The sequence below is a fragment of the Centrocercus urophasianus genome, unplaced genomic scaffold (assembly GCF_019232065.1).
Source record: "Centrocercus urophasianus isolate 14NV4802_14NV808 unplaced genomic scaffold, USGS_Curo_1.0 seq_33, whole genome shotgun sequence".
NCBI classification, from domain to species: Eukaryota; Metazoa; Chordata; class Aves; order Galliformes; family Phasianidae; genus Centrocercus; species Centrocercus urophasianus.
Window position 1 is genome coordinate 6,561,184 of NW_024884900.1, and position 21,191 is coordinate 6,582,374.

At 49.3% G+C, this 21,191-nt stretch overlaps 2 protein-coding genes across 8 annotated transcripts in view; both read right to left on the bottom strand.

The window, feature by feature from the left end:
• The window catches only part of CAMKK1 (calcium/calmodulin dependent protein kinase kinase 1), an 87,545-nt gene extending 78,762 nt beyond the window's left edge, over window positions 1–8,783 (bottom strand). For 5 of the 6 annotated variants that reach the window (XM_042830191.1, XM_042830196.1, XM_042830195.1 and 2 more), the window contains exons 1-2: window positions 8,716–8,783; window positions 7,359–7,425 (exon numbers count right to left, since the gene is read on the bottom strand). The gene's annotated coding sequence lies outside the window, so the exon portion shown is untranslated. The remainder of the gene's footprint in view (window positions 1–7,358; window positions 7,426–8,715) is intronic. The other variant, XM_042830192.1, reaches the window with a different exon arrangement.
• Window positions 8,784–13,327: 4,544 nt separating this feature from the next.
• P2RX1 (purinergic receptor P2X 1) lies at window positions 13,328–20,814 on the bottom strand. Of its 2 annotated transcripts, none has more exons than XM_042830079.1 (13): window positions 20,491–20,814; window positions 18,419–18,566; window positions 17,920–17,991; window positions 17,607–17,676; window positions 17,175–17,271; window positions 16,861–16,941; window positions 15,815–15,956; window positions 15,202–15,332; window positions 14,975–15,065; window positions 14,635–14,700; window positions 14,135–14,227; window positions 13,798–13,845; window positions 13,328–13,631 (listed from the first exon to the last, which is right to left on the bottom strand). In XM_042830079.1, exons 1-12 carry the CDS (start codon window positions 20,625–20,627, stop codon window positions 13,801–13,803), a joined length of 1,173 nt encoding a protein of 390 aa, XP_042686013.1. In that variant the 5' UTR covers window positions 20,628–20,814; the 3' UTR covers window positions 13,328–13,631; window positions 13,798–13,800. The 2 variants fall into 2 exon arrangements, with proteins under 2 accessions (XP_042686013.1, XP_042686012.1); XM_042830078.1 differs by having other exon boundaries at window positions 13,328–13,687.
• Between the last annotated feature and the right edge of the window lie 377 nt (window positions 20,815–21,191).

The following is a 21,191-nucleotide window of genomic DNA, read 5'->3' on the forward strand; positions in this document are numbered from 1 at the left end:
CAGCAGTCTGCAGGCAGACAGCCCTGCCAAAATAAATTATTCAAGTACAATAATTCAATTCTCTTCAATTCCCCTTCCCAACACCCCCTCCTTTTAAAGGGAAACAGCTCACATACAGTGCTGTCTGTTGTCAGGTAATGCAGAAAGCCATCAGCTAGGAAGAACAAATACTCCAGGAGATAAAGCAAGCCATCATCTTCCCTTGAAGGCAGGTGCAGTGACAACTTGCAGAGAAACTACAGAGCTCCCCAGTGTGCTAAAAAAACCATTCTGGTGGTGAAGTGTCAGCACGTTTCTAGGTTAATAAAACCTGGAGCATGGGAGGAGAAAGGGAAGGAAGGAGATGTATTGTCTTAGAGCCTGCAATGAATTTAACAGCAGGGAAACGTTTCAGGGCAAGGAAATATTCATTCATACCTAAAGAACGCAGGATATTAAAGATTCTGTGTGCTCCACAAGCTCTTAATGGAATGAGGCTCGGTACTTTGCAGAAGGCACAGCACACCCTCAGTGAATCCAGGAATTAACATCCAGCTCACACCATAAATACCTGAGCATTGCAGCCATGCCATCAGCAGGAGGCTGGTGCACACACACCAAGCATCAGCCTCGAGAGCAGCAAGGGACAGGCCCTGTGTCCTGCAGGGAGAAGGGACTTCTCCACAGGGGAGCTGGGCAGGCACTGAGCCATGGCAGCCCAGCAACACTGCACTGGAGTCAAGCCAGATGCATTTCTGTAGCTGAGAAACTGCTCTTTGGCCTCGTATCCTTCAAGTGTCTGCGGTTCATTGACTCTGATCTGGAGGCTTTAGTTTCCATTGATTTGGCATTTCAGGCTCAGTTATCACCTATGCCTGATGCTGCATAAGGATGACAACACTGGTCCCTGGAGCAAAATTTATACTCTTAATATGAGAAACCACAAGGCAAGTAAACAGATGTTTGGTGGCTGGAAGCACGCACCACAGAAAAACCAATTTCCATGAGTAGGGTATGATCTGATTTTGCCCTTTCACATCTGTGATTATCATTTTGGATGACCACTTCTTAGCTCCTTTGAAAAAGAGCTGAAAATTCAGATCCTTACAAAAAAAAAAAAAAAAGTCAGCTCCATTCTGCAGCCTGACTTGAAGCAATCTATCTGGCATTTAGGAATAAACTCCCAGAAACTGCTATGAATAAGTCATGCCTTTTTACTATTGCTTCAAGGCAAATTACAGGCACTGCTCACATCAATACTGCATGAGAAAGGGAAAAGCAGAAGCCTGATTAGAGTATGGAAACACACTGGAAGAGATGCCTGATCTCTCTAAAGGCAAGTAGTAATTTGGCCCGATTTGCCAGCTGAAAGCACTGAAGTTCCTGAACTCTACCACAGGACAAAGGCAGGTAAAACCCACACAGCACCTTTATATGGTCCAGGCTGATTTGCAGCAATACAGAGTCCTCCTACATTTGAATAAAATTATTTCCTCCCCTCTCAGATGCTCACACTTCCCCAGTCCCACCTCTGACAGCACTGTGCACAAGCTGAAACAGAGGATCTGACAATTCCAGCAAATCACACCCTGCACATGTAGTCACCCACAATGCAGTCCCAAGGCACATTTCTGTTCCCTTTTCATTCAGCAAGAATTTGCATGGCAAGCCACATCCAGACATCTTCCACTTTCCCAGCCACATATGCCAAAACAAACAACAAAAAACCCACACCTGTTTCAAGTCTGTTTTACACTTTAACTTCACAGAACTGGGGGCCTCTGGTTTTATTAACTTCTGTCAGCCAAGGTACCTGACAGCTGTGGAAAGGCCTGACCTCAGCACCAAAGCAGCTCATCAACCATGGAGAAACAGCAAGAGGTCAGTGGATGAGTCTTCTGCCTTCATACTGCCACTCACACTGCAGGAACACTTAGTTCAAGGGAACCCAAGTTCCCTGTTCCAGAACAAATATCACAGAACAGCAGTACTCAGACAGCATCTCAGAGCCAGGTGTCAGAAGTGCCAAAATGAAGGCTTGTTTAGGTAGCTGGCATAGAGGCATGTGTACTACTATCCTCTACTTTTTTGTCATCAGATCCAGCTGCCTTTTCAGATATCTCAATTTCTTTGGCACACGGCTAATGCCTTCTGTATCAAAACTATCCAAACCCAGTTCTTACTCTTTTCCTCCCAGTTTTTCCCCAGTCTGATTTGCAGTTATTCATAAGAGACAGGGAGGGAAGCGCTGAAGAAGCAAAGCACTTTTCCAGAGTAGCACTCAACCTATTCCAGGGGTAAAACCATCGATTTCCTTCCACGTTACATCCACCACTTTGCACATGCTGCAGCTCCTTCCCTAATGGAACTGTGATTCATCCTTAGATTCATCCTAGGTTCCTGACAAGGACACAGCTTCCAGCTTCTTGCCCACAGAAAGGCAAAGCCTCATGTGCTAGAGCTGTGCATGGGGGAGTTCGGTAGCAGAGACCTACCATGAAGCAGCAGCTACAGATCTCTTCCAGCAGGGCTTCCATTGAGCATCCCACAACCTACAGGTGGGAGAAGGAAGCACCCACACTGAAGCTTTTATCTTAGACTATTGTGCTGTTAAGCCCTTTAAGTTAATAAGGCAACAAAAACTACAGGGTTGATAGAACCTTTGCTGCATTCACAAAGACAGCAAGGTAAAATTGTGAATCAGTTGAGTAACGCAGGAATAAGGGAGGAACACCAGCCACCAGAACAGCAACAGATGGCTGCATAGCACTGCTCTCATACAGCATTCAGCTGCCAAATGTAGGTACTGAAGTCCAGGTCAGTAGAGCATGATCTCACACTCCTTGGTATGACTCATTTGTATCCCCATTGCAGAGGCTAACAGTTGTAAATCCAACACTAATGCAACCTCACAAGGTATTATTCAGCCTGGGCTTCCCCAGCATTTCTTTACTCCTCTCTTCCCCACCCCAGCTGAGCCCCTCATGTCTGCTCTGTTTAACACCTTTGCTATGCACAACAGTGTTTGGGTCCATCTGTGAATTGGGGCTTCATGTTACCAAGGAAATCCATAGCAGAAGGAAAATGAATCAATCTGTGTTAATATCCTACATAGTATACCAGCCTTTTGCAATTCAGAGCTTTGTGGGTCTGTAGGAAATGCATCTATTTAGTATAGAGTTCAAGAGTCACGGCAGAAATAATGTGAAGTAAGAACACCAGAGGCAATATTTTTTTTTCCTTTGAAAGTGAAGAAAATGTTATCCACAAAACTGTGCAAAGATGCACAGTGAAAGAGGGGCCTAATAGTTATTCATAGTATATCATTAAATGTCCTCACAAGGTCACACAATTATGGAGCCACTTGGCTGAGAAAAAACAAGCAGTCAACCCTAGAAACATACGTGGGATATGACACCAGAATCACAGGATTCAGGGAGCTGCTCTCATCCTCCCACCTTGAGAAGCAACTCCATACTTCTGACCATCTATTTAAAAAAGAAAAAAAAGCAACAACTCTTCCACCCCAGCTCTGCAGCAAGGACTCCAATCAAGAATCCAGGCTTTTCTGCCAGCTGAAAAGGATGGGGTGTGACCCTGCTCATTTACAGTGGTGTGGGAAAGCAGAGACTAACAGGGAAAAGCAACTGCAGAAAGCAGCAATAAGAGAAATGAGTGAGACTCGTGAATTTGGTCCACTGACCTCAGGGAAGTAGCTGCCTCTCAACAGTGGTATCAGCAAAACAGGAGGCTAGGCTTCTATGGCCTTCCTGTTTGGAACCTGGCCTGCAAAGTGTGCAGGACAGGAACAGGAAAGATGGAAGGGCACTTCCATCTCAGAAAGGCACACATACACATGCTGCTCCAGCACAGAATGGCACATCACAGCCTCACTGTTTGTATTAACACCAGAATAATTAGAGCAGTCACTGTTAACTAGCTAACAACTTCACCATATACTCTGAATAGCATTGAAGAATTAATTACAACACTTCAGAGCCTTCCCAGAATGCAGCCACTGATCTACAGAAAACACTGAAACCAGCCCAGAGACAAACAGGCTAAATTAATCCCAAATGGCTTCTGGAAAAAACCACACAACTCCCTCTGAGGTACTCACTCTAAAATAATGCCTGTCCAGGGCAGCAACCCAACAGAAATAAGTCCTCAGCAAACCACACCTTTATCACAAGGCATGACTCAGCTCACGAGCTGGTTGCCATCAGAAAATAAAATACAGGGATTTATTTTCAGCCAGGTTCACTCCCAAACCAGCAAGTTTCCAGGATGAGAAGCTCTCAGCTGCCATGGGACAGCTTTCCCTTTCAACTGCAAGTCCCAGCTCACAAACACACTGTGTCCTCAAAAGGTTTTGACCTTTCAAGAGAACTTCCCCATCCAGGGACACAAGCACATAGAAGCAGTGAAATCATTCTCCAGTGTCACATATTTGACACTTATGACAAATATTTATACTTCTCCATCTGTTTCTGTCCCTATCACTTATGCCAAATATAAAATTGAAGCCTGAAATTGAGTACAAAAATGTTTCTGAAGATTTAACCCACTCTAAGAAACATTACCAGCAAGTTCAGCAAATCCCTAAGCAAATTAGAAGTACAGCTAAGCAGTGTTTGACTACACCCTGTCATTAATGATAAACTTTGTCTGATGACCATATTTGCGTAGATTACAGGAAAAAAAAATGAAAAGCAGCACCTCAATAGCTGGAAAATAGGAAAGGCAGAGTCAAATTCCCAGATGGTTTTGTGGGATTTTTGTTTGTTTGTTTGTTGGTTTGTTTGTTTGATAGCCTGAAGTTTAATCCTGGGAAAAAAGTTACACTTGTTCATTTGTGGCAGCCCTAGAAGTAAGGCACAAGCCTTCCCTAGGGGACCCCCTTGCTTTGCCACAGCTTCTGTTTCACCTTCAAACAAACAAATCTGCAATTCCGGTCTAGTGTGTATGTCCCTAACTAAGCACATTTTTTTTTATGATCAAGGACAATCCATAAAGACACCACTTGTGTGTCTTTAATATAATTACACAAGTCTGAAAAACAGAGTTTCTGGAGAGATAAAGGTATGCATACCACCTTACACCTCACCAGCAGCCACAGATCAACAGCCACTCTCCCACACATCTATGATGTTTCTTCCCATTTTTATCTTCCAGCCAATTTACAGTTATCTTCTCTTAAGCACTTCAGACAGTTTTTTCCAAGCACATCAAGCTTAACCACTGTCTTAATTAAAACCACATGCTTAATTACATTATTTGATATCATTCATACATCCACTGTACGCAGCACTTTGATGCTATATCATAAAGATTACTAACTACTTCAGATCTGCCACAAATGACTGAGTTATGTCAGCAATTGCTTCTATACACTTCAATCCTCCTCACTGCTTTCACAGTTTAACTGCCTGTTAGATGACTGGGTCACCTACCTGCTCAGACACTTGCTACAGGATGTCACTTGCTTTGAGAACCTAGTGACATAAAATGATTCCATATCAGAGAAGAGGAATTTAAAGCTATGAAGAAAAAAGCTCAGCAGAAGAACCTGAACTTGAAGAACTTGGTGAAGACTGTCTGTCTAGCTTTCCTGAGATGCATTTGCTTTCTTATTTTTAAGGCATAAACCAGTAACATTTAACCTTTTTAACATTAATATCTAATTTAAATCACATGCAACCCAGGCTTTGCTTTTGGCAAGTAGCTGATCTGTAACTCGCCTCCTCACTGGCCCTCAGTTAACTTGCTGCACTGCCTGCCTTCTCCATATGCCAAACTTCAGCAGCAGGGTAGGGCTGGGCAGCAGCCAGCATCTGCCAGAGCACAAGTTAGAGGACAGTGCAAAGTCACCTAGAAGCAGCATTTGCTCACTTTCCTTCACACAGGTGTCAAAGAAGAGCTGCTACTCAATGCAACCTTTGCTACTGACCTCAAGCAAGCCATTTTCCCCTCCCATTATTTGTCTCCTTACACTGCCTGCATGCACAGCATCGGCACAGAGCCCCAAAAGGGAACCGCATCCCCCCCATAAGCAGAAACTGCCTCCTCCCCTCACATCAGTGTTTGTTGGTGCTTTGAGATGAGCTGAACAGAACCATCTACCCTCCTGCTCATCGGCTACCTGCACTTCAGCAATGGGCAGGCTCTCCCCAGACATCTTCTCAAGGCAGAGTAATTGCACATATTGATTTCAGATGTTATCAAGCCAACTGCCTTCCACAACTCCAACATGGGCACTAACCCGACTGCGAGCTCCCCACTAACACACATCCCTTCCACTCCAATAGTGCAGCATGCCCTGATTTGCACCAGATTTCTCCTCTCAGCCAGAGACATACTCTGGAGACCCAGAAGCCATCTAGCTCCCCCAGCTTTTATGGTAGCTTTTCCTGAAGCTGCCTTTTCCTACTCCAGGTTCACAGGGAGTCTGTAAAGGCTCTAAGATCAGCACTGATACTGCATTGAGACATAGCTTGCAGACTGGACCATTCTTTCCACAGTTAAAAAAGGCTGGCACAAACAACTGGGTTAATACAATGTTCAGTAACTTCAGGAAGCAAACACCAGCAAAAGACAGTACTCTGGCAAGCAGACTCTCAGCTGAAGCATTGAGTGGCAAGCTCAGCATAGTGCCACTTCTTCAAACCCAGCCAATGTCTAAACCGCATAAGCTCCAGTGGTGACTGCTACTCAAACAGCACTTCTTCACAGCAACCAGAACATTGCTATGCCGCCCTTTTAAACATTTTGTCTGCTGCAGCAGGACCAGAATTACACCAGGATTAGCAGCAGCTATCCAACTGCAAGGAAGACCATTGCCCACACATGGTTTGAGAGAGAAAGTATCTATCTTCAACAGCATCCATCATAGGGCTGTAGTAGTGCACTGTGAATGGAAGAGAAAAAAAAATATTCTTCCAATGCCTGGGCCAGCACTACGGTCAGATCTGCATGACCTGGGACTCACAGGGTCTGCAGTACTCCCCCACTTTCCCCTGTCCAGTTCCATCAGCTGATGATTTGATTAAAAAAAAAATAAAACCTTGCACACAGATGACTCTTGCTGCTCCCCACCCAAAACCTCCCATCCCTTTATGCAGAGAAATTAGTCAGACTGCACATAAACAAGTTGTCTGCAGTGTAACCAGTGACACACTGAGTAGGAACAAGGACTGGTTTTATACGTGGTATATAATTCATCACTAAAGGCAAACACCCCATAACTTTCTTGAGACACGTTGAGCCCCTTAAGGAACTCCTCCTCACAGCATAGCAAGATGCTTTCCCTCTTAGAAGAGGTAAGGACTTTGGCTGAGATTTGTACGCACACAAGCAGGATTCAGCATCCTTGTACTCACCAAGCTGGCAGCTGCAGGGTGGCACAACAATCAAGCAGGGACCCTTCTGCTGTTCTCTCATCTGTACCTAAAAAAGAAAGAACCTGAGACTCTTCCTTTGATCTCTGCAGCAGCGTTTCATTCATAGATCCAGGAGCATGATAACGTTTTATTAGTTTAAAGTAAAAGATACAAAGCTTCTGTGGGAAGAGGAGGCAAGCCCTATATTGCAGGCTGACCAGCTGCCCACTGCAGACACCTCTCAAGAGCCCCTGAGAAACTTCACAATCCTTCCCAGCAAAGAAAAGCTGGTCTTTGAGAACCAGTTAGCGCAAGAATCTTGTGCCAGGCAAAGACAACCAGCACTTCAAGAACACTTCATTAGAAGCACTGGCTCAGAAACCTATGGCAGAAGTTAGGTTCAAACAATGTGCAGCACATCATTCCTCACTAGGGCAATACTGGGGCAGACAAGAACTCAGGACACCAGGTCCTCTCACAGTTTAGCTCCAGAAGAGACTGGATAAACTGAGAGAGCAAGCTCAGCCCGCTCTCTTCATAGGAAGATGGCCAAGGTGCCATCCTATGAACAATACCACAACTCGTATCAACTCCAAGCACACCAACTCCAGCCACTGAAACTTATTCCAAAAAGCAAGGAGAAGAAATAGCTGGAGACGGGTCCAGAACAGAAGCACTGCAGGCAGCAAACAAGGCAACCCCACTCAGCAACTACTGAAGCTTAAAGCCCAGCTCTCACATTGCATTCATAACACGCCTGAACTCCTCGCTGGAACGATAAGAGGCCAGTGCTGACGCTCCTGGTTGCTAAGATCTGGCCTTCTTCAGGAAAGAGCCAAAGGAGCACACTGAGGAAAGCAAATTCCTGCTGTGCCTGGGGACGGTGCAGCACTGTGCCACAAACCAGCACTCTGCTTTCGGGCTTCCCCTGCCAGCAACAGAGATAACAACTCCCTTCTTGCTTCACCCAGCTCCAAAAGCAGCGCTTCAAAGCAGCCCGCGTCAGACGGCACAACACACCGGAGACTGCCGCAAGTTGACACCTTATCGGGAGCGGCAGCGAGAGCCGCATTGGGAATCGCGGAGCCTGTTGGAAAGGAAGCAGTTTCCCACCGCGGGCACACCGCTCACAACCCGGCTTTCGGAAGGATTTCCCCCCCCCTCGTTTATTCCACATACCCGGAGCCCCAACCGCCGCTCCCATCACAGCCCCGGGACGCAGCGGGCTGACGCGGCCCCGCATTGCCCTCAGGCTCCTCACGCAGCGCGGCCTACGATGCCGGTCAAGACGGACCCCGGCTGAGGCGACGGACGCAGAGAGGCTCCGGGCGCGCTCCCGCCCTTCCCGCCCGCTCACCTGCCCTCGGCCGCGCGCCGCTCCGCTCCAACGTGCCGCCGTTTGCAGCGCCCGGACAAACTCCCCGGCACGCGCCCTATCAGAGCGCGCCGCCCCTCGGCCGCCCGCCCTCCATTGGCCGCGCGGGATGGGAGCCCCCCGCCCGCCGCCTGTAAATAACCGCCCGCGCGCGCGCTCCTATTGGCTCGCGGCGGCCGTTGGCCGTGAGGTGAGGCGAGGCGGCGCCCGGTGCGCTGCGGCGGTTGTGAGGGAAAACCCTGTTTTTTGAGGGGGCATTTGTCCGTGTTGTAAAAACAACAAGCACACCTGAGGCTGCGGGGTGAAAACACGGGGGTTTTGGCTATTTAGCTTGGCGAAGTGTAGCTGGTAGCCCAGCGCTGCTATGGAGCAGAGGTCTGCTGCGTGCAGGGAGCCGTTTCAGGCTGTGAGGGACAGACAGTGTAGGGATCACGGAGTCCTAGAGGACCCCAGGTTGGAGGGGATGATCAATTCCAACTGACAGTGTGAGGGATGGACTGAGCAAGTACGTGTGGGTGCTGGCTCGATTATTAAACAATTCTTGCATCCAGCTAAATGATTCCTATATTAGAAACCTAGGAATGATCATCAGAGAGAAAACCCAGAGGAGAACACTCTCCACGAATCAGAAACATTGGGGCAGAGAATAACTCTTGGATCTGGTGAAAGCAATGTGATGTTAACTAGAGGGAGGTTGGTACAGCTGCTAATTCTGGTTTTTACTATTAGCAGTTTAATTTTTAGTCCCTTTCAAATACAAATGGTGCATAGAGGGCATGGCTTCTGAAGGGACCCAGCTGGATTTTCCACCGTTGGATAAATTATCTGCCCTTCCAGGCCACGTTTGGTCTCTGCTGAAGGCAGCAAAGCTGCTGTGGAGAGGCATCCTTGTAGCAATTTTGGGTCCAGAAGTGGCTTAGGTCTGTGTTCATGGTGCCACATCCTTTGAGGAAGGCAGCAGTTTCAGGATCACATTGAAGAATGCTCTCATTCCCTCAGAGCCTTGGGTTTGTCTTTGCACCAAGGCAGGGCTGGTTGCCTGTGGAGCAGGCAGCTTGGGGACACAGCATCGCTGGCTTCACACCAACTCAAACAAAGGCAAGGAGAAATCAGTTCAAATCCTGGCACCACCTCTGCTGCTCGTTGTCAATTCTCATTCTAATTCAGCTAGAAGCACACACACAAAAAAGGCCTGTGCAGCAGTGGCACCCATCTCATCTCCATGGTCCGTAGTACAGATCCCTGCATGCACAGCTATGCAGTTGGGTTTCAAATCCCTGGCGTCCTTCTCTGAAAGATCCAAATGTATAAATATAAAAGCCCTATTTCACAGGGACATCCTGAATAACCAGCAGGGTCTTGCTCATACAGGTACAGCTTAGTTTCTCTCCAGCAAGGAAACGTTCAACTTCCAGTTCTTTTTGCCATAACTGTTGCCAAGAAACATTTTCAGGGGCTTCAGAAATCATTTGGAATGCTTCACTGTGAACTTTGACATGCCCAGGAGATGACTAAGAAGTGCTGAAGATTGTCCCATAAAGACCTGCCTCCTTTAGCATCAGTCACTTTAATGAAACAGTGACACCTGAAACAGTCTTAGCACCATCACTAGGGTTTGAAACTTTTGCCTCAGGCGATGGCACTTGTCCCAGTGTAATAACTTGGGTAACAATCCTCTGTCACAAGCTGCTATTTCTCCCAGAAAACAAACCCCATGTGCCTCAGTTTCCTCTTTCACAACACATAAGTGGTTGCATTACAAAGCACCAGTGACCAGTACAGAGAGTCCCAAATAACGTTTAACTGATGCTTCTACCATGAAGGCTGTAAGAAGGTTAAAATAAGGCTTTGGTATTCTGTTCATTAATGGTTGGGCGTAGAATGGTCAGTAATGAGTATTTCCCATACACCTGGGTTCAAGGACTGCTGGTTAACCTGTCCCTGATTTATAGTCACCCAAGGGAGGCTTCACATTTTCCCAGGCATTTCCCAGGTGTGTTTGGTAGAAAAGAGTTGAAGCAACCTTTTCTTTAAGAACAGCATGGGCCACGACTCTTTGTGGTGCCATAGAGCAGAGCAGAGCAGAGCAGAGCAGAGCAGAGCAGAGCAGAGCAGAGCAGAGCAGAGCAGAGCAGAGCTGTGCTGAGTGCTGCCAGCTGGAGTGGTCCCTGTTCACCAGCACTGAGGAGCTGCTCCATTGACTTCATGGCTGCTATATTCAGAATCCACTTGTCCACTTTTGACTTTTATGTTTTCTAAAATTAGCCAATAAAGCAATTAGAAATAGATAACAGGAGGAGAGAGGGCTTCACCAGTGAAAGAGAAAGAAAATAGCATGGCATAATTTGGAGCTGGCAGCAGCGAAAATGAGCTGTACCAACCTACTGCCACTGGGAGTGTGACTGCAGGCACAGCTGCAGATGTCTAACGTGGTAATGGCAGAGAGGGACCTTTCCCCACGCAGTACAATCTGGCCGGTTAGGACAGAAAGAAATAAAACCATCATTGAGTGCTGGGAGGACGTAAATGTTGCTGTCAATCCTGAGGATATATCCAGCTGAATGTCAAGAGAGGAAGGGAATGAGTGTAACCAGAAAATTTCAAGCTGGAGAACTGGGTTAAATATAAAAGGGAGTGCCAAAGAAGGAATGAGCGGGTTCAGAGACAGGAGAGATCGTACAGGAAAAAGGTCATCTCTTTTTCAGCATTACTCGTTCTTAATTTGCATTGTTATGGTGTATAGAAGCACCAGGTGGAAATGGTGGCCTCATTGTGCTGGGAATTGTGTGCAAACATAATGATCGAATGTTGCCAGCTCTGCAGAGGCTGAAATATCATTCCCCATTTCTGCAGAATCACTAACCAGTATAATTATTGCAGAATAAGTTTTTCTGCAATCGCTCTTCTGGAATATCTGTACCATTTGATTTATTCCACAGTAACCAAGCCTGAGGGGAAGAAAAGATACATTCATTTCAGCTCCCACCTGGTGACTTTCACCACCAGTAATAGCCGCTCAGGGGCAGAATCTGCACCTGCATCTTCACCCACATTCACAAATTGTTTGTGCCTCAGTTTCCTTTTCGCATGGAGATAGCGCTGCGCTCCTGGCTCACTCCCCTCAGAACAACCATGATAGGTGCAGGAGTGCTGCCCTGGATACACTATACTGGCAGTGTCCTGCACAAGGGCTTGTTGGTCCTGTTAGTAATGATTAGAGAGTAGCTAGAGAACATATTTTTTCTATTGTGTTTTCCGTCTGAAAGGGATGGAGACAGCATTTAATTGTTGAAGAGTTGCTTTTCTATTAGCAAGTGGGTGTGGACAAGCAGCTTGTGCTGCTGAAGGTATTAAAATTGCACCACGTGGTCCTGCAGGAGTGACTGGGAAGTGAATGCAAAGCTGAGGATCCCCAAAGACTGTGTATCTTAAAAGTGAGCAGGGAGACGGAAATAAACCCTCCTGTGATTTTTAAAGCAGTTCTGAGACTATTGGGGATCCCTGCTCAGAGGTTGTGAATAGGATCTTTTGCAAAGAGCATTTTCCTAATTTCCTATTCTGTGTTTAATAATTCCAAGGTAAGATTTGAGATTTAACATTACAAGTGGGTTGACAGATTAAGGAGGCAGAAACAGTTCCCTGCTCTACTTGCAGTGCTGCCTGCAGATTGACCTCGTGTAAATGGGTGCAGAGGTTAAACTGAGTGCTCCTGTTTTGCTGATTCTCATCTTCGGCTGCTGAGCTGCGGTCTGCCAGTCCCCTCTGCTGGCTGTGGCGTGCTGAGGGCTGTGCTGCACTGCATGTTGCATGATGCCAGCACAGAGGATTAACAGCCCTGGAGTCAGCCTCATCTCTGCTCCACTGCTTCAAGCACCTGGCACCTCTCTTACAGGGCAGCAGCAGGAGAAAGAGTACCGAAAAAAGGAACCAACTGGGTAATCTTAAAAAAAAAACCAAAAACAAAAACAAAAAAAAACAAAAACAAAACTTCGAAACCAAGGCATTCTTCTCGGAGCAGATAAGCTCCCCACTGGGAATGTACGACTAGATGTTAAGTTTGCTGAGCTCGCGGCCAAATTTAATGGCCTCTGTGTTCCATAGCAGCCACGGTGCCTGCTCCCACCCTGAAATATCGCTCAGCATCCCAGCAGCCCTCTGCTGCACACCGGATTGCTGGCTGATCCTGCAGTGCGGACAGGGGTTGCTCAGGGCAGCTTTGCAGCTGGGTGCAAGGAGCTGAGAAGGGCAGCGGCAGCAGCAGGGCTGGCACTGGGCAGCAGCTCCTGATGGCTCACTGCCAGCCAGCCAGCATGTCTGAGACGGAAACCCCAGTGAAAAGGCTGATAACAACCCATGCTTGTGGCCAGAGGCCCAGCGGCCCTGCACGGGAGGGCAGAGCCCAGGGGAGTCTGCACCAAGTCCAACACGGAGCCTCCGTGCTCTGACACCCTTTGCAGCATTGCTCTGCGTGCACAAATTCCCTGGTGCCAAGAAGCACTGTACACCAGAGCAAGCATGGGCACTGCAAAAGGATGTAGTAGAAAAACTAAAGGTTTATTTTTATTATTATTTTTTAATAAAATACATTCTTACAAAATAACTCTTTCCCATGCTGAGGGGCTGAGCATGGTTCTCACTGGCTCTCCTTCCACCCCCTCTCCTCAATCTGGATCTGCTCAAGGCTGCAGGGGCTTGGGGTGCAGGACACCTCAGCACAGGTCCAGCACCCCACACAATGCTGGTGGAGGTCCCGTGGGTGCCTTAGTGAGAGCAGGTCCCCAGTGGCCCATGCAGGTGCTACCTGCTCCAGCGTCCCAGCAAGCCCTGTGCCCAGAATTCCCGTGAGTCGACATCGGACGCTGCTCCTGCTGCCTTGAAGCTGGTGATGGGGATGACGACTGCATTTTGGAATAGGAGAAGGAAGAGGGTGCAGGTCTATCAGGCAGTGTGGATGCTGCAGATGAAGGGGCACAGTGGGTTTGGGTGTTCTGTCCTCACAGCTGTTTTTCTTCCCAAAGCTACCCCTGAGACCCATCACTCCCGACCTGGGGAAACCCTGCTCACCTCTCACTGTGCACTGTCCAGCTCCTTCCCTTTCTTAGTTGACTTTGACTAGGAGTTAAAAAAAAGAAAATGGTAATGCTTTTACAGAGCCCCCCACAAAGGAACATTCCTAACATCCAACATGTAAGATGAATTTGAGGGGATCTGTTTTCACATCCTATGAAAGGACATGGAACATTCCATGGTTATGGGGATGTTCTCAGAAAGTGATTTGGGAACGTCATTTTGGAGAGAATACGGGGGCTCCGGGTTCCCACTTCTCAGGACAGTGCCTGGGTGCTCCTGGATGCACGCACCTTCACTCGCCCGCCCAAGGGAGGAACATGCCAGTACTCACAGGCTCCTGTTCTGCATACTTGAACTTCTTCTGCTTGTAGTAGTCCCGTCCTTGGAGAAAATGCAGCAGGAGCAGGTCACAGAGGACAGAGGCCTTGAAGCAAATCATAGGCAGGGTTGGGGCTGCCCTCCAGCTCACCGTGCCCACTATGCTTCCAACCCAGTTTGCCCTATGAACTGGGGTCCCTTCTGCTTCTAAGTGCTGGAGAGCACACAGCCGCCTGAAAGCCGGGTTAGAACATTTAGGACAGAAGTGTGCTGGATCTGATACTGAGCAACTTAAGCCATCAGAAGTTAAGTGCTTCCCATTTAGGTACACGCAGCACACACACCCTTAGGATTATGCAGAAGTTTTTTGTCTTGCATCAGGATCAGGATCCCAGGATGCTCTGTAGGATGGCACTCCCCACAGCAGGAACAGGGGCCATGGGGTCACCTCCTTCCTGAGAGTCACAGCAAGGCTAGTGAAGCTATATGAAGGCTGGAAACATCCAAACTTACCACTCCAAAAATACCAATCCCAGAGCCAATCGTGGTCATGGTGGGGATGATGTCAAATTTGCCTGCCTGCATAAAATGAGATAAAAGTGGTGTTGTGTGACAGTGGACTCACAAGGAAAAGATGTGACAGCTCCAGGTAGGGTTCCAACTGCAGAGCTCACCACTGCTCAGAGAAACAAGAGCTGAGTAAGGACTGTTTTTTGCATATTGGTCAGAAAAAGAATATGATTGGCTTGGGTTTAGGCACACAGATTGAAATTATTTCACTTCCGATATTTGTAACTAAAAAGGGACACCCTTTAAATACTGCCAGTGGGAGCACCACGAGGAAAGCCCTTACCTTGCCATTCACCAGGATGTCGAATCGGATCCCAAACACCTTGTACAGTGTCCTCTTTTCCATGTCATCTTCTCTGTAGTATTTGGCATATCTGTCCCATTAAATGGGGAGTGTTAATGGTTCATTTGGGTGTTTATAACCCCCTGAGTCCCTTCTGCCATCATTGGGTGCTGTGGGATCCCAAAACCATCACCTCCAGCTTCTGCCTGTAGGAGGAGTGCCCTCACCTGAAATTGAAGCCTGGTGAAACGTTGCTGTCGTCATTGTAAAGGCCGTGGAACTGGTAAATAGGTTTGCAGTACCGGATAGGCCAGTCGAGGTCACAGTTCCAGTCGATGGTGATGCCCACCACACCACCCTGCAGCCAAGAGAGCAGTCACTGGGGCTGCACTTAAGACCAAGTCCATACCCTCTTGTTCCTGATCATCATGCAGAGCCCAAGGAGTGGTTTAGTGGTTGGCAGCCCTCCCACGGCAGGTTGTTGGTACTGGGTGATCTTTGAAATCTCTTCCAACCCAAGCCATCCAATGATGCTGATTCTATGAATAGTTCTGCAAAAGAGTGCTCTATGGCCCCTATGGAACAACCTGTCCTTGCCTGATTTCTCCCATGAGCTTTGCCTCTGGTTTAATCTCACTGCATCAAAGCATTACATTTTAATGGCATACATTTAAATCTAAATCAGAAAAAGGCTACATCCACAGAGCTTCACCATCCATAAGGGATTTAATTCAGGCTCTTCTGTGCAGCCCTGGGGAGAGCGCATCCCTTGTCCCAGTGACATCAGCCCTGGTATCCCCTCCCCATGGCTGCAGGGGACAGCAGCAGAATCTTCCTTACCTTCACAGCCAGCATACTGAAATTTTGACCTGATTCCTTCACGACATATCCCAGGTCGAACACAGGGCACAAGGAGTCGGTGACTTTGTGGTACGTGCATTTCTTCAGGTACTGCTTGGTGACGCTCTCCACTAAGTTGCGCCTGCGAATGGCAGAAAATCAAAAGGGAGTCTGAAGATCTGAATCATTGAATTGTTTTAATGGCAATGGAGTTCCAGAGGTGCCTGGCCCCACATGTTGCTCCAGCTCGTAGATAACATGTCTCACAGCATCCATAGCAATCCTCTGCCATCTCCTCTAGAAGGGATGATGATGCCTTGCATGCCACTCATCTCTGCCCTTTCTCCCCAAAATAGCGTTTCCACGAAGCCTCCTAATCCAGCTGGTTTCACAAGCGTCATGCTTTGGTCATCCCCATCCCATCACTTCTGCTCAGCTCTTAATTAGCGGCAGTGATCAAAGACAGGAAGTCCCCTCCTGACCCCAGATGGCTGTGGCTGCCCTCGCCTTCCAGAATCTGCTGTCCCCTGCCATGTCCCGCTCACACAGCCCCAGTCACTGCCCCTTAAGAGTGGGGGCATGACCAGCTTAGCGAGAAATTTCCCGTGCTCAGCACAAATAGCTTCTCCTAATTTGCTCCAAATCAGATATGTGAGTGGTGGCGTCACAAATCCCTGTGTGCTGGCGTGTGTCTGACCCCACATCCTACTGCTTTGCATTTTTGAGGCAGCTCGCTCATCCTGGCTGTTCATACCACACCGCCTCATGCAGTGTTTTAGTGCTTTCTTATGGAGAAAAACAGGAAGAAAGAAGAGAAGGGAAGGGAAAGAGATTAGTTTCAGCAACCCCTTTCCTACAGCCACCAACCAAGCTGAGACAGATGTGAAAGGGAAATGTTCATCTCCACCAGCTCATCTATATGGATGTTGCAGTCAGACCATCCTGAGCAGGCTGGTGGGGGATGCCATCCTCTGTGAAGGCAGATGCATCCAGGGCTTCCCCCTTTGGGCCACGGCCAAGCAGAAGTCCTCTCACAGACCTCTTACCTGGACACCTTGAACTTGGGGAAGGTGATGCTGTTCTTGATGAACATGGTGAACTTCTCCACTTCTGGCAACAGGGCAGGGCTGAAAAACACAAGTGTGGGCACATGTCCACGGCAAGGGGGAAAAGCACTCTGTGTGTGCTGGGAGATGCTTCATGGTGGTCCATGGAGATGGGAGGTGGAGCTCATGGCAGAGCACGATGTTGCTGTGAGGGCAGAGAGAACAGAGCGGGGCCACGGGGCCATGCGCAGAGCCCAGGATTGCTCTGCCAACCCCAGCAGGGTGGGAAATAGGGCAGCAGCATCTCTGCTTACTTGGGGATGGGGTAGTCCACTTCAGCAGGGCACCAGCCAAAGATTTCACAGGTCTTCACTGAAGTGTTGAAATTAATGCATTTGCCTGTCATGATTCCTGTGGGATAGAGATGGCTGCTCACATCCCTGAACACTGGGGAACTCAGCTTAATGCTGGGATCTGTGGGGTCTGGCTGGAGTCCCAGCTCTTCCAGAGATGTCCAGAGCACCACACACTCAATTCTTTTGGGCCTCTTTACAAAAAGCACAATTAATTGTGGCCAATTAGCTGCTAGAAAGCTATCAGTTTGGGGAAAACATCCAATTGCCTTGACTAGTTTTGTCAGGAACGGTTTTTGCAGCTCAGCCATCACTGGGAAGAGGAAAGCAGGGCCAGCCCCAGTGGGACCCTTTCCCGGGATGCTGCACCACAGCATCCACAGGTGACTGTACCTTGCCCCTGGCGGCTGTATGTCCCCTCACTGCAGTCGCTGTCCTGGCTGCAGAGACCCGTGTCTGGCGCCTGTTTGGAGAAAGGCACTGAGCATTGCATCCCAGCCTCATATCCATGCTTTCTGTTTGTCCCATTCTGGGGACAGAACTCATTCATACACCTCTTCCCAGCCGAGGGCATCCAAAGTAAGCAGGGAAAAGAGGAGTATTTTTTTTTCCAGTTCCTCACTGCCAAAATTACTTCCTCAGTGCCACCACCACAACCCTCCAAGTTACAGAAGCTGTGACCACTGAAGAAAGCAGGTGTGTTTACCTCAGGGCAGGTTCCTTGTTTCTGTCCAGGGGTGATAATGAAGTTGGTCATCACCACAAAAGAACTGTCCCCCTGCAGAGACACAGCCAAGGAGCTGATGAGTGGCACGGTTGGCAGTTCCTTTATAGAGGAACCTATTCTGCTGGCACAGGAGACACCAAAACCACCAGGGCCTGGCTGGGCTGGTGGCTTCTTCCTCCTTAAATATGGTCTCTCCTTGGGGTGCTATGGTGTCACCAGCCCCAGAGATGGTTCAGGACCCTTTCTTCCAAAGGTGCTCATCTGGAGGTATTGTAGGAGCTTTGGTCCTTGGTTAGGTGGCATCAAGCATTCCCCATCAGTGCTGGTGGGCCCCAAGCATGGGATGCTCCCAGGTGTGCTATGTGGGCAGGGGGTTATTGTGGGAGCCTCCTGCTTTGCACCATGGAAAGCTCACATGGTGCATGAGGAAATTCCTGGTTGGGGTGACAGCAGTCCCCAGCCCCTCCTGCCCCCTTACCTGGGGTGGGAAGACATAATCCACCACATCCCAGATGTGTGGACCCAAGGTGCTCTCGTTGGTCATTGTCAGGCCCTTGAGTTTCACTGACACAGAGCTGACGATGCTGTCCTGTGTCTGGTAGCCCTTCTCATAGAGGAAAACCCACCTGTATGGGGAAAAGCAACTGGGTGAGGATGGCAATGTGGGCACATGAGGCACCCTGGGACAGGACAGGATGAGGGACATCATGGGGGATGAGGGCAGATGCCACAGGCACCAGGGGGGGATATTTCCTGAATTTCCTCTTGCTGAAGCTCACCCACTCTGTGCTCAAGGCATATGCTATAGCTGCAGGACTCAACCCTTGCCTCAGGCTCATTTAATTTGGGATGTGTGATGCGTTTTGTGGCTGCAGGCACACAAAGGTAGATGGAGCAGGATTTGTAGGCACCTGGGATAGAAACCTATGGTGGGATTGTAGCAAAGGCTGCAGGATGCCTGCATCTCCCAGCTGGTGGCGGGGGCCAGCTCCTGGCACTTTTTAACTCAGGGCATAAACAAGCTGCCAGTGGATTTGCTCTGACTCGGGGAGACTATAAACATGGGCAGGCGACCATTCTGGATAGCATTCCCTGCACTAAAAAAGGAGCGCTCTGGTTTTTGTCCCCGCCTGGTGCTCTGCCCTGCAGCTGCCGGCCCTTCTGGGGACACTGTGGGGATGATGCTTTCCGGTGTGCCCTGAGACAAGGGGACAGCACCCAAGGATGGAAGCAGAAATCCATGCGCTGCTGAAGAACTCTCCTTTTTCACCCTAAACTGTACTGGGTTGTACAATTTATATTGGGCATCTTCTCCTAGCTGTGGGCTGGGAGCTGGGCAGCCCCACATTTGCCTCCATCCTGCATGCACACAGGGCCTGGAGGGACCCGGTGTCTCCTCAAGCAAGGGGAAGAGCCATCAAGCACGGAGCTGCAGGACATGCTGCACCTTCCTCAGTGCTCACATCTCTGCTGATAGCATTGCAACAGCACCGTGCCAGCATCCTCCTCTGTCCCTGAGCATCACTTCCCCCACTGATGGCAGTTTGTTCTCTCCCTGCTGCCCAGCCCACTTTTAGCTGGGTTACTTAAGTTGCGGTTCCTTAGGAAATCCTGCAGCAAGCAACCGCCCCTGTGTGTTCGCCATTTGTCTGCAGTTTGGGCTGAGGTCCTGGTGAGCCAGGCAGGAGTGAATTGGGATTCCACCCCACAAAGGGCAGCTCTGGGGTGCTCCCCCCGAATTCCAGGGACAGAGGGGAGACGTTGTGATGGGTGCTGCTGCTCCCGGGGCACTCTGGTCTTGCTCTGAGCTCCATGTGCAATAAATACTCACTTTTCCCCCAGTTCTTACTCTACTTTTCCCACTATGCCATGCCTCCCTGTCTATACTAACTCTCACAGATGCTGCTTTCCAGCCCATTAGTGCACAGTGGTGATTCCTGCATCATTCCCAACTCTTGTGTCCCGTAACATTGCGCCTTGTGCTGGCAAATCCCCATTGCAGGAAGGATCCTGATGGTTGGAGGCAGCCCTGACCAGCCTTACCAGGCCTGGGGTACCTGAGAATGTGTGTCCCCACATAATTCCAGCCCACCTGCCTCTTCTGTGCCCTGTTTTTAAGCTGCTCTTGGGGCTGCCTCCTACAAGCAAAGGAAAACAGGGCCCTGGAGTGTGGCCTCCAGCAGCCAGGGAGTGCACAGGGAAATTTATGGTCCTGTCTGCAGCCACTTGGGGCTCACAAATCACCGCGCTGGCCCCAGCTGCTTCTCATTTCATACGAAAGAAAATAAAAATAACAACAGATTCTCAGGCCGGCAGCCAGCAGCTGGAGCAGAGCAGAGGGCAGCTCAGCAGGCGCTGAGGCTGGGCAGGGCTCGTGGCTCTGCACCGCTGGGATGGGAAGGATGTGGGGAGCAGCCCCACAGCACGGGGTGACGGCGACATGGGAATGCGATGCCGTCACCGTATACCCCCCCCATGTTGGGATATGGGAGTGATGGGAACCTCCTTCCTCTCTCCATTCCTATTTTTCATTTAGGAAAGCAAGCTCACCCTATGATGTACGCCAGGACGATGAGCTGGATCAGCCGGAAGGTCAGTCCCACCTTCTTGTTCCGCACCAGCACCATGCGGGGGGTGTCATACTCGAAGAGGAATGAGGACAGCTTGTCCATGCATCGCTGCCCCATGGCCACGCCGGGGCTGTGCCGCTGGCCCCAATGCTTGCCACTGCCACGCGGCTTGGGCTGTGCCTGCCGTCACTCCTCTGTTTGCAGAGGGATTAAAGTAAAAATAAATAGAATGATAAGGATAAAAAAATGCTATCGGTGGTGCTCTGTGCTCAGCCGGGCTGTCAGGCTTCCTCCTCTGCACAGAGACGGGTTTTCCTCTTCCTATAAGTGCTGGGCTGGGTGCAGCAGTGCCCTACATGGTGTGGGGGTGGGACGGGTGCTGAAGCCCTCCCTGGGACTGGGAGGGCTCGGGGACAGCGGGATCAGAGGCACCCCAGAGTTTGGTGCCGATGGTCCCTGAGGTGGATTTGGACTGTGGGTCTCCCACTCTTTTCCCTAACCTGTATCCCACTCGATGTCCCTAAGGCCACCTCTGACCCCATGTCACCATGCTAGATGGGGGCACAGGAGCCCCAACCCAACACTGGGCACCCAGCCACAGGACCCCAGCCTGGCTTCCTTCCACAGCTCAGCTGCCCCACTGGGAATTGGCTGCAACCCAGCACTTGCACAGGCTGAGTC

What these genes read in the sequence shown, in the direction of transcription:
- P2RX1 (XM_042830079.1), bottom strand. Translation starts at nt 20,627, where the DNA reads ATGGGGCAGCGATGCATGGACAAGCTGTCCTCATTCCTCTTCGAGTAT. An exon ending in CCCAAGTTCAAGGTGTCCAG is followed by an intron (nt 15,957 to 16,860) that starts GTAAGAGGTCTG and finishes TGCCATTCGCAG; the next exon opens with GCGCAACTTAGTGGAGAGCG. An exon ending in TCAGTATGCTGGCTGTGAAG is followed by an intron (nt 15,333 to 15,814) that starts GTAAGGAAGATT and finishes TCTTGGCTGCAG; the next exon opens with GGTGGTGTGGTGGGCATCAC.